The 12,531-nt window shown below is 40.8% G+C and overlaps 1 protein-coding gene across 1 annotated transcript in view; it reads left to right on the top strand.

Annotated features, from left to right (window-relative positions):
* Positions 1–10,822, top strand: part of DSG2 (desmoglein 2) — a 50,240-nt gene extending 39,418 nt beyond the window's left edge. Inside the window, 5 exon segments of the mRNA XM_030336563.1 lie at positions 2,439–2,606; positions 2,609–2,665; positions 4,643–4,764; positions 5,913–6,251; positions 8,115–10,822. Of these exon segments, the coding sequence (XP_030192423.1) occupies positions 2,439–2,606; positions 2,609–2,665; positions 4,643–4,764; positions 5,913–6,251; positions 8,115–9,185 (1,757 nt within the window). The 3' untranslated portion in view covers positions 9,186–10,822.
* The last annotated feature ends 1,709 nt before the right edge of the window (positions 10,823–12,531 follow it).

Genomic DNA, 12,531 nt, shown 5'->3' with positions numbered 1-12,531 from the left:
ACTAGGATTTGAACCCAAGTGATCTGCCTCTAGAGTCTTTCTGGATACAAAAATGAATTTTCTATCTAAATATCAAGATGTTTGAATTTGATGGGTTCTTGAATTTTTTGTAGTCTTAGGAACATGAAATTCTTAAGGATATACATGTTGGAATGTTATAAGAGGAAGTCACTGAGATTTACACTTTATATTTCTAGATGGTTTTTAGAGAGAGAGATTCTATAAACTAAGCTTTCTTCCCCTTGATTACAAAATAAGATGATTGGCAAGCTGCCGTGATAATAAACAGTACCTATCTATTTTTATTTATTTGAGAAAATTCCAGAGACCGATGTGGCACATCTTTGTACCTACCACTTAGAATGAAAGGAATATTAACAGTTTCTCATTTGAATAAGACCTCTTTTTTTATAATGATGGATAAAATAGAAGTCCTCTTTGTGACTTTCCTCCCGTCTCAACTTGCCCCCTCAAAGCCAATCACAAATTTAATTATATTCTTCCAGGCCAAGTCTTCATGGATTTTTTTTTCTTGAGTTCAAGTTCCTTTAAACAATTAGATGCTTTTCTCACTTCTCCAAAGCTTTGAGGATGATTTAATAAGTATATTCTAGCTATGCAGATCAGATCCCATGAAATTTAACCTCAAAATGAAGAGAGGCTATTTCTTATTTCCAAAAATAAATAATTAAAATAAAACAAAACAAAACCTAAACATTTCATTTTTAGCTTTGTATTCAATCAGGTTTACATGTCTTGCAAATATATTCTTTTTAAGTAAGTGTTATGAAGATGTCAGGACAATTTTTGAGCTCTTCTAACTGATCATTATTTTTACTCATGTGGTCATTATTTTTATTCATATGAAAGAAAAGTTTGAAAATAATCATCAGTCACATTTTAAAAAATGACAGAAGGTCATTCATACAGCACTTTTTGTATCATGTTCTTGAGAAAAATGAATCCAGTCGTAAGGAAATAATCGAATAAATTCAAACTGAGGAACATCCTTTCAAATAAGTCATCTTCAAAAATGTCTGGGTCTTGAAGGCCAAAAAAATTAAAAAACAGTGGAACTGATCTAGATTATTCATAGAGATTAGCGTGATAACTAAAAGCAGTTCATAATTCTTGATTGAATCTAGGATCGAGGGGGGAAAAAAACAGAAAGAAAGAGAACTATAAAGGGCATTATTACAATTGAAATGTTTGACTGTGGGTTATATCAATACCAAATTCTTTGAGAGCACTAATGTCCCTTGGTCTTAGAAGGTATATGCTGATGTGTATCATAATATCTGCAACCTACTTTCAAGTAGCTCAGAAAAATGTGTATGGACAAACTATTGTTATAGAATGTAAACAAGTCATGAAGAGTATATAGATATTTATTTTAATATTCTTAGAATTGTTCTGTAGATTTGAAATTTTTCAAAATTTTGGATATATAGTGATACAGTGTCAGGAATAAGAAGTAAGGAGCTACATGAAATGAGATTAGCCCATTGCTGAAAATTATCAAAGCTGGGGATGGGTACCATGAGGGTTAACTACCCTCTTCTATTATTGTCTGTTTGATAATTGCCTTGATTAGGTTTTTTTAAGAAATGGTAAAATAAAGGTCATTTAATGGAAATGTCATTTAACTTTTAACTTGTTTGTTACTGTATTCCCAGTACATAGAACAGTTCCTAGCATTTGGTAGACATCACACACAATTGTTAAAAGTAATAAAAGGAAGATGTATTCACATCTAATCCTTTGTTATTAACCTTCCTCTTGGAAATATCTGGACTAATTTTAACAAATGTAAATTCAATTCAAATTTTAACTAATTTTAACAGTGTGAATTCAATAGAAAAGTTAAGCAATGGGGCACCTGGGTGGCTCAGTTAAATGTCCAGTCTCAGCTCAGGTAATGATCTCATGGTTCGTGAGTTCGAGCCGGCATTGGGCTCCACGCTGATAGTGTGGAGCCTGCTTGGAATTCTCTCTCCCCTCTCTCTGTCCCTCCCCAACTCACGCTTTCTCTCTCTCAAACAAATAAACTTAAAATTTTTTTTTAATGTTTATTTATTTTGGGGACAGAGAGAGACAGAGCATGAATGGGGGAGGGGCAGAGAGAGAGGGAGACACAGAATTGGAAGCAGGCTCCAGGCTCTGAGCCATCAGCCCAGAGCCCGACGCGGGGCTCGAACTCACGGACCGCGAGATCGTGACCTGGCTGAAGTCGGACGCTTAACCGACTGCGCCACCCAGGCGCCCCACAAATAAACTTAAAATTTTTAAAAATAATTTTTAAAAAAAGGCTAAGCAAGAATAAAGCTTCTAACTGGAGCTAAATATTATTAGCAGTTAAAGAATGTTTCTGTGATTTAATCTCACCCCTTCCTTGGTAATCACTCATTTTCCTTTCCTTTTGCCTCCTACCCTTGTAGGTACCAGTGTGTTACTGCAACAAAAGGAGCAAAAGATCGGGAGAAGTGAAATTCAGTTCCTGATTTCAGATAGTCAGGGCTTCAGCTGCCCTGAAAAGCAGGTCCTTAAACTGACAGTTTGTAAGTGTCTGGACAGCAGCAATTGTGTGGAAGCTCTGCGTGACTCCTATGGGGCCTGGGACCCGCAGCAATCGCGCTAATAATTTTTGCCCTTCTGCTGTTGCTACGTAAGTATTTTGAAAGCCACTCTTTAGTTTGTCTAGTAATTTTGATGCACTCCCAGTATTCTTTTACCATAGTGGTCATTGATTTCTTTACACATATTCTTTAACCACACTAGAACACTTTTGAGGGTGATTAGGGGAACAATAAATGATCATTGATAAATTCACCAAAGCCCTCTTCAGATGTGCCTTGCACATCGTAGGCTCTCAAGCTCTCTTGTGTGAATTTAGATTATGGATACAAAGGTTATTTTACAAATCCGTCTTATTCCCACCAGTTCTTGCTTTGCACATTCAACTTGTCAGGGCTCAACCTCCTTATACCCTCTGCTTTCTTGCCCCTTCACCTGCGCCAACAGTAGCCAGACCCTCTGAGCACTTCCGTGCTTCCCTGCAATGACAACCAGTTCTGCCTTCCCTGCATGACCTCCAAAGACCTCAGGTTTCCTTTCACGAAACAACAAAGTACTGCGCTGGGGTCGTGTGGAATACCACTCCACTTGGCCACTGAACAAGGGCAGAGGACCACCTCCGAGGCAGCCTCAGCGATTTCAGTGATGAGGGAGGAGCTTGTCAAAGCCAGTAGTAGGTGTGCAATTAAATGCACAGCACTTGCCAGTTTACGGTGTGCTTTTATGCCATCGTCTCTGTTTTATGAGTAAAAATACAGACATGGACCGAGAAGTGACTTGTCTCAGCTCACCAGTCTGCAGGTGGGTACTGGAGCTGGGACTACATTTTTTACCCAGAGACCCCTTGCATTGCCTTCTCATTTCAGACTCCCCAGGGCCAAATGTGGTACTCGGCGCATGGTAGACCCTTGATAAGCATTTGTTAAATTTGTTGAAATGATTGAGTTGCTTGCCACTGGCTAATTTCAACTTTTTTACTCACAGTGGCTATATTACTGAGCTGTCAACTATTTAACAAAAAGGAATCTAGGAAGTAGTCAGTTCATCTTTGGAAGCTGCCAGATGGAAATGGCAATAAAACCTAATTTGAGATGGACTGCTTACAGGTGTGGTTAATTCTTTACTACATCGATCAAGAAGACAACCTTGGCTTTCACTTCCTCCCTGAAGCAGAATAGAATTTAAGAAGGGAGCTCTGAAATTTTACTGAATTCTAAATGAAATGTTATATATATTTTAAGGGTTTTTAATGTAGAGTCATTTTAGAAAATAATACTCAGGTAATTCAAATGTTAATTTGAACCTCAGTGAGTCATGCCTTCTGCTGAATTCTACTCCAGGATAAAGTGGTGAAGTATTATAGAAGTTCCAGTGTTCTAGAATATTTGAACATATTAAAATTTTCCTACCCTGGGAGCTTTTGATCTTTTTAACAAATATATTTTGGGGGGATAGTGAATTTCTCATATTAAAAAAATCCGTTTAAAAGAACAACAAGAGGGGCGCCTGGGTGGCGCAGTCGGTTAAGTGTCCGACTTCAGCCAGGTCACGATCTCGCGGTCCGTGAGTTCGAGCCCCGCGTCGGGCTCTGGGCTGACGGCTCGGAGCCTGGAGCCTGTTTCCGATGCTGTGTCTCCCTCTCTCTCTGCCCCTCCCCCATTCATGCTCTGTCTCTCTCTGTCCCAAAAATAAATAAACGTTGAAAAAAAAAATTTTTTTTTTAAATAAATAAAAGAACAACAAGAGATTTAAATCTTTAAATTAGTTTTGATGATTCATATGCTATCAAATCCAGACTTGGTATGCCACCCAGCAACAATACACAGGCTGCTTATGAGGAATGAGGACTCTGAATTTATAATACTTCCTCATCCTGCTTGTTAGGCTTTGGTACAAGCTTGTCTTGGGGACTTTGGATCAGCTTGAAGAAAAGAAAAATGCAAAAATAAGGCTGTGCATAAGTGAAGACTGAACTCTAAGAAGCGATATGCAAATTCCAAAATTTGAAGATACGTTTAGAAATATGTGGGGACTAACCTGGTCCTGACTGCATTTTGTTTCTGTCCAGTTGTACCGCTTTTACTGCTGATGTGCCATTGTGGAGAGGGTGCCAAAGGCTTCACCCCCATTCCGGGCACTATAGAGATGCTGCATCCTTGGAATAATGAAGGGGCACCACCTGAAGACAAGGTCAGATCATCAGATGTCAATGGAACATGTCTTCTTTTCTGATTTTAAAGGGCCCTTGGGAAGTGTTTCTAACATTTTAAGTCATGAGAGAGTAAAGTGGCCATTATGGATTTCATCCACATGTCTTTGTTAAACAGAGGGTTCAGATGACAACATATTTTGCACTTGTTTCCAGGGTAGAGTTGAAGTGGTTTTGCTCTACTGTGATAGGTTCTATGTTACCGAAAATCTAGAAACAGGGTCAGGTCGGGTAATGACGCAGGGAATGAAGGATGTGCTTCTAATTTCCATTCCCTTTGATACATAGGGCTGGCAGAGGTAAACCCACCACCCCCGTGACAATTATAAAATGTCGCCAAATCCCCTCTCCTCTGGTCTCTCCCAACTTCACCCCGGGTCTGTGATCACCATCTGCAATAAGCATCATGCTCAATAGGATATGATTTAGCATCAAGTGCCAGAGAACTCAGAAAAACAGAGGCGTAAATAAAATGTGAGCAGTCTAGGTCCCATGTGGTGATTCCTGTACAACTGGCCCCAGGTGCCTCCTTTCTTGTTGTTCCTCCATGAATGAGTTCCATTCCCATATGGCCTTCATGCTCCAGACACTAGCTGCTGTCCCCACATTCCAACAAGCAGATCAGAAAACTGCTCTTGAAAAACATTTCCCAAAAGTTGCATACCCCATTTCTGCTTGAAATCATATTAACCTGAACTTGTCAGGTCACTATTCCTAATAGCAATGGAGGCTTGGAAATACAGATTTTCCTTGAAGCAGCCATGTATATCTCCAGCTAGAAAATAAATAAATAAATAAATAAATAAATAAATAAATAAAGGTTTAATAACCATAGAAGAAGACATTACACTCTAGAGGAAAGTTGCAATGCCGTTGATGCCCATAGAGTAAATGAGCTGAGAATATTTAAATGATTTTTTTTTTCTCCTTGGGTTATAATCAGCTAACAAAACAAGAAGGTGGAGTGGAGATCTTCAGAAGGCTCAAATAGAAGTTACTCAAGCCAAAATATTTTTCCTAATTTGCCTCTGTGGAAATAGCTTATTCCCTTGATAGGCCCACTTGGCTCAGATCCTCCTACCAACTGTACTCCATCCTTCTCAGTTCTCAACTGTATTTGCTGTCACAGGTGGTGCCATTGCTTCTGACAGCAGATCATGGAGAGAGCGTAGCAGCAGGCAGTGGAGTGGGAGGAGGTATGACAACCAAAGAAACCATCGTGAAAGGAGGCAGCTCTGCTTCCTTCATCAAAGGGCAACATGAGATGTGTGAGGTGGATGGAAGGTGGGAAGAACACAGAAACTTCATTTCTGCTGCAGTTGCCCAAGTGACAGGGACAACAGGAGCCAACATAGGTGCTGAAACTTTAAGGAGCACAAGAGTCATGGGGTCTTCCAGAGACATGGCCGGAGCTCGAACAGCTGCTGTTGCAGTGAGCGAGGAATTCTTAGGAAGTTATTTCGCTGAGGTAAAGGTTGGTTTTATATATGCCAGGTGGGGGAGGGGACATTTAGAGGTGAATGTGGTATTATTAGGGTAATCATTGCCTTGGATCTAAATAGGACTTTGTCATCATTTAAGAAAATGTTTCTAGGCAGTGAGGAAAGAGTGATGTGGCCCATTACACGAGTTAGCTCAGTTACTCAGTGATAACAAACGACCCCGTAATCTGACTTCGTGCAGAGGCTTATTTCTCACATTCGTGTCTTTGCCAGTTGACACAGCTCTGCTCTTCTCCATGTTGTCTTCATTCCAAGCCGCATGCCGAGAGAGCAGATTGTACCAGGGCACTGGGCAGCTCCATCCTTGGGAAACAGGCAAGAGTCACACAGAACCAGGCAATGATGGATCCTACAGCGCTGCCTTTTTGTGCTCACGTTTCATTGGTCATAGCAAATCACATGACCAAGCCAGATGTCAGTGGGTCAGAAAGTTCAGTAACTCTGCAGGAGCAGACTTGACAGACTTGACCCCGCCAGGAGCAGAGGGAATCTGTGACCTAAAAACCACAGTCTATTATGTCCATTTAAATTTTGCCTATGTAGCTTCACTATTGAGGCAGTTTACAAAAAAAATTAGGAGGAAAATTGCCAGAAAGATGATGGGATGCAGTCAGAAAGCTCATGCCTGGAATTAGGAATTAGAGGCAGGGCTTGGGGGGCGCCTGGGTGGGTCAGTCGGTTAAGCATCTGACTCTTGATGTCAGCTCAGGTCATGATCTCACAGTTGGTGAGTTCAAGCCCCCCATCCGGCTCTGTGCTGACAATGTGGAGCCTGCTTGAGATTCTCTCTCTCCCCCTCTGTCTCTGCCCCTCCTCTGCTCACTCTCTAAATCTCTCTCTCAGAATAAATAAATAAACACTTAAAATTCTGAATTTAAAAAAAAGAAGAAAAAGCAGAAGCAAGGCTGGATACCTTTCTTGAGAACAAGGTCCCTGTGCCCCACACAGGAATGGGCAGAATCAGAGTGTTGAGCATCTGAAGGACACTTGAGACAAGGAAGGAGATGGGCTTCTGTGGAGACCAGTTTCTGTCCCCTCTCTGCGTGGTTGCAAATTACTGGAGTGCTTTCCCACTTCCTGTCTCCCTCCACCCTCCCTTCTTTCAGATCACCTGCCCACCCCATTAGCTTGACAGGGTGGTGGTGATGTGGTCAGGGTCAAGGAGAACCACTTCCCATCCCCCTTCTGTCTCACTGCCGAGCTCCGTTCTGGTGCCCTGTTGGTTTCATTTGGATAGTTTCCCCTCTCCACTCTAACCCTGCTCAAGTCAGTCTTCGTTGTGTGTGTATGTGAGCAGTTTTTTAATTCAGAAATCATTTCAAACTTTCCAGAAAATTTTCATGAACAGTAGAAATTTTGAACTCCTGTATATTCTTAAACCAGATTACCCAATTATTAACCCTTTCCCACATTTGCTATTTGCTTTTCTCTCCCTCCCTTCCTCCCTCCACCCCCCTCACTCTTTCTCTCTCACACACACATGCACATGACACACACACATGCACATTTTCTTCACAGTACAATGAACAAATTTTGAGACATAACAGTGACATATTCCATATTTTGATTTTGCCAATGATCATAATAATGCCATTTATAGCCATTGTTTTTCCTGTCCAAGACTCCATCCAGAAGTCCTGCCTTTCTTACCTTTCAGAACATGAATTTTTTTAAGAATACAGGCCAGTTGTGTTGTAGAATGCCCAATTTGTGTTTCTCTGATGTTTTCTTGTCATTAGACTCACACTGCGCTTTTGGGGCAGGAATATAGTCTCATTCTTAAGTGAAGTTGTGTCACTAATTTGTGCCTCTTTTTATTTCTATTTTAGAAAGCTGCTTCTTATACTGAGGAAGATGACATTCACATAGCCAAAGATTGCCTTCTGGTTTATTCTCAGGAAGACACTGCATCTCTACACGGCTCCATCGGCTGTTGCAGTTTTATTGAAGGAGAGCTCGATGATCACTTTCTAGATGATTTAGGGCTTAAATTCAGGACACTAGCCGAAGTTTGCTTGGGTCAAAAGATAGACATGGATGTGAAAATTGAGCAGAGGCAAAAACCTGTAGGAGAATCAAGTATGAAGGCAGCTTCACATTCATTCGATGAGAAAACTAGGATTCACGCAGAGAATGCCTACTCCTCGGGCAGTAGCTTTCAAGTTCCCAAACCTTCGCATGAAGCAAATGCGGAGAAAGTAACTCAGGAAATAGTCACTGAAAGATCCATATCTTCTAGGCAGAGTGAGAAGGTAGCTACACTGCTCCCTGATCCGTTGGCTTCTGGCAATGTTGTAGTGACAGAAACTTCCTATGCCACAGGCTCCACAGTGCCACCAAGCACCGTGATCCTGGGCCCTGGACAGCCACAGGCCCTCATCGTGACGGAGCGGGTGTATGCTCCAGCCCCTCCCTTGGTAGACCAGCACTATGCTAATGATGGTAGTGTCGTGGTTACCGAGAGAATAATACAGCCTAACGGGGGCATCCCTGGTCCTCTGGAAGGCACTCAGCCTCTGCCAGATGCACATTATGTGATGGTGAGGGAGAGAGAGAGCTTCCTCGCCCCCAGCCCAGGCGTGCAGCCCACTCTGGCCGTGCCTGGTGTGGCAGCAGGACAGAACGTGACAGTGACAGAAAGAGTACGAACAGCTGTCCCCACGCTGCAATCCAGTTACCAGATTCCTGCTGAAACCTCTGTGATGGCCAGAAAGACAGAGGTTTCTGGAGCCAGAGGCCCTGGCCCTCTGCCAAATTTCAGTTTAGAGGAGTCTGGTCATTCTAATTCTACTGTAACCACATCTTCCACCAGAGTCTCCAAGCACAGCGTCGTGCAGCATTCCTACTCCTCAACCCCTGTCGACCGCAGTCTGACCCAGAGTTTAGCTAGCAGTGACTGACTTCATGTTTCCAACGGACCTCTCTTTGATGAGCCTCCAGTCGTAAGACACATACACACGGGGCTTGACACTTTTCTCAGTCACTAACACGCAGCCGACCTCGCTGTCCCAGCCTCCAAGTGTGTCCTTCACAAATGCTCCAGGGCTCACTGGGGGCATAACGATGAGACTGTGTCTTAAGTGCCTTTTAATGAGTTATGTCCAGACAGTTATGGCCAGAAAGCAGGTTAAAGAGAGAGTAAATCTGGCTTTAAGAGTTTGCCACATTGACACAGAGTGTCCACTGCATGAGCTCTCCAGTAGAGCCATCCCTGAAACTGACTGGGAGTCTTTGCACTCACGGTCCACACTGCTGTTCTCTATTCCATGCTTTACTGCACCTGGCAGGTTATCCACACGTTTATCCAAAAATATGAGCACAGCCTGGACAACTGGTTTTGCTTGTTTTCTTTCTAGACTAGGAGCCGGGCCTTTTAATCTGTTAGGCTGACTGAATTATGGAACGTTGGCATGATAAAGAACACACGTAGATTTCTGTGCATGTGTGTGGTAGGACTTTAGAAATAGCATTGTCGCTTCCCTTTGCCTCCCCAAAATCATGAAAATAATGAATACTTCAAATTCAGTTGAATGATCCAGGGCAAAATTCATAAATATAAATCGCTCTACTTCTTTATAGTAATAATACACTATTTTTTTAAAACTCAGGATACATTAGCTTCTAATCTTGTACAGCTAAATTAACCACGAGACTGGATTCTCCACTGTGATAAGAAGCTGCCCGTTTGATTGCTATATATCCTTAGTACATAACATGAGTGCCAAATAAATATTTGTGGAATTAAACCAAATTTTGGAAACCATTCTCTTTTATATACATTATAAGAAAAATACTGAAAAACCCTATGGTATCAGTAATTATGAGTTTGAAATTATGATTTTATTCTATGTCTCAAGGTCACTGACTGGCCAGTCATGACTTACTTCATGAATATTAAATATTCAGTTGAACTATTGAACAAAGCCTGAATTTGTACGTTATCCTTGCCTTTCATTGTGAGAAGTTATTTGGGTATTTTGGCCTTTAAGTAGGTTGTGTTTTCATTGCTCCTTGAAGAAATAGAGCATTTAAGGTTTCAAAGTGTATATATATAGCCATATATAGTCAGAAATATTTTTGACTTGAATTATGTTATACAAAAGATTGATATGTTTTGCTCCTACTGACTGACTGTGTATGGGTATAAGACAAATATTTTTAAATATCATAAGTCTGTGGCCAAGATGAAGGTCAATCTTCCATGATCTAAATTTTTTACTCTCTACTTAGTATTTGCAGCTTTTTTTTTTCATTGCAGACTTAGTAGTTATATTTTGCCACGTATGCAACAGGAATATCATTACTGCGTGAAATGTAAATATGACCTATGTACCCCAAACAAACCAAAGATGGTCTTAACCATCCTCCCCGGACAGACTTGAAAACCTAACCTGTCTCCTGTATGCAGCATAATCACATTTTCTAAATGGTTTTTTGTACCTGAAACGGTGATTTGTATTAGGTCTTACCTTTGTTCCTTGGGAGATTATATTTGTATGTGTATCATCATAAAATATTTAAAAAAAAGATGACCTTTGAGCAACCCTTTTCCATATTTTTTACTGTTCCATCATATTTTACAAGGACTATAATTGTACATTAGAGAGAGAGCACCCCGAAAGCAGGCGTGTGTTCGACTTTGGCACTTGAATTAGAACTGCTTACATTCAGCTCAGCCAGCCTCCTTAGAAGAGCATCATTTCCAGAAGGCCCAGGTAAATTTTAATTTCAGGTATATTTTAGTGTAAATGTGTCCCATAGTAAAAAATGATCTGTTGTTTATCTGAAATTCGACTTTAGCCGGGCACTCCCTTTTCTATTTGCCCAGTCTGGCAACCTTGTTCCTAAGGGACTGGAGTTGGCTCTCTGCCCACAAAGTGACATTTGGGGAACCTACTGGGCTCAGCCAAAGAATGCTTACACATCTAACCCAAAGAGGTGAGACCATTCAATGAATGGTAAAAAGCTGTTTTAGTTACTTGTTACAGTTTACAAGGGAAAAGATCAGAGTTTCTGCATGTACTATAATGTCACATTAATAAATATTTCACAACACTGGTGCATCAAGACACCCTAAAGCATAAAGACCATGTTATATTTCTGTGACCTCAGGGCTCCCACCCCAAGTGGCACATGGGAGCAATTTTTGGTTGATCTTACGAGTCTCTACAGACCATATTCCCATCACCACCACATCAAAAGGTATTCGGTAAGATGTTGCTTATGAAGTAACACCAAGAAATGAGGGGCTTCAAATAACAATATTAAGATAACTAAATCTTACCTCTTTGGGGCATCTGGGTGGCTCAGTTAAGTGTCCGATTTTGGCTCAAGTCATGATCTCACGGTTTGTGGGTTTGAGCCCCGCGTTGGGCTCTGTGCTGACAGCTCAGAGCCTGGACCCTGCTTTGGATTCTGTGTCTTCCGTTCTGCTCCTCCCCCACTCATGCTCTTCTTCAAAAATAAATAAACATTAAAAAAATTTTTTAATAAAAAAAGTAAATAAATCTTACCTCTTTAACATACCAAAATTTCCTGGCTTCACTATTTTAGTGTAATTCAAGTCCTCTATCATTACTGATTTTTTGGTCTACTTTTTCTATTAATTGCTGAGAGAGGGATATTAAAATCTCTGGCTGATTGTGGCTTCACTTATTCCTCATTTAATATTTTCTAGTTTTGCTCCTTGTATTTTTAAACTTGTTTTCCCTGCATTAATAACATAAATACATTTAGCATTGTGTCTCTTCAGAGAATTGACCCTTTTTTATCTTTATGGAATATCACTCTTTGATTATATTCTTTGTCTTAAAATCTGCTTTGCTAACATTAACATTGACACACCGTCTTTCTTATGCATGGTGTATCTTCTAACTTTTTACTCTCAACTTTATAATGTATTTCTTATAAATATAGACATGGGTCTTGCTGTTTTGTCCATTTTAACACTTTGAATGAATGGAAGGTTTTAGTCTACTTGCTTCAATTTTTAATATTGACGAGCTTGAGCCTTCCATCTTGGTATTTGTTTTCTCTTGGTCCTATCTGGTTTTTTCGTTTCTATGCTCCTTTCCTGCCTTCCTTTGCATGTTGAACATTTGAGGATTCCACCGTAGCCCTTCTACTGATCTTTTAACTAGTTGCTTTTGTGAAAATCCAATTAAAAATATCTCCTGCCAGTAGGGGCACCTGGGTGGCTCAGTCGGTTAAGCATCTGACTTCAGCTCAGCTCACGATCTCTCGGTT

The sequence above is a fragment of the Lynx canadensis genome, chromosome D3, assembly GCF_007474595.2.
Source record: "Lynx canadensis isolate LIC74 chromosome D3, mLynCan4.pri.v2, whole genome shotgun sequence".
In the NCBI taxonomy this organism is placed as follows: domain Eukaryota; kingdom Metazoa; phylum Chordata; class Mammalia; order Carnivora; family Felidae; genus Lynx; species Lynx canadensis.
Note: the sequence above shows the minus strand (reverse complement) of the source record. Positions and strands in the feature narration are given on the sequence as shown.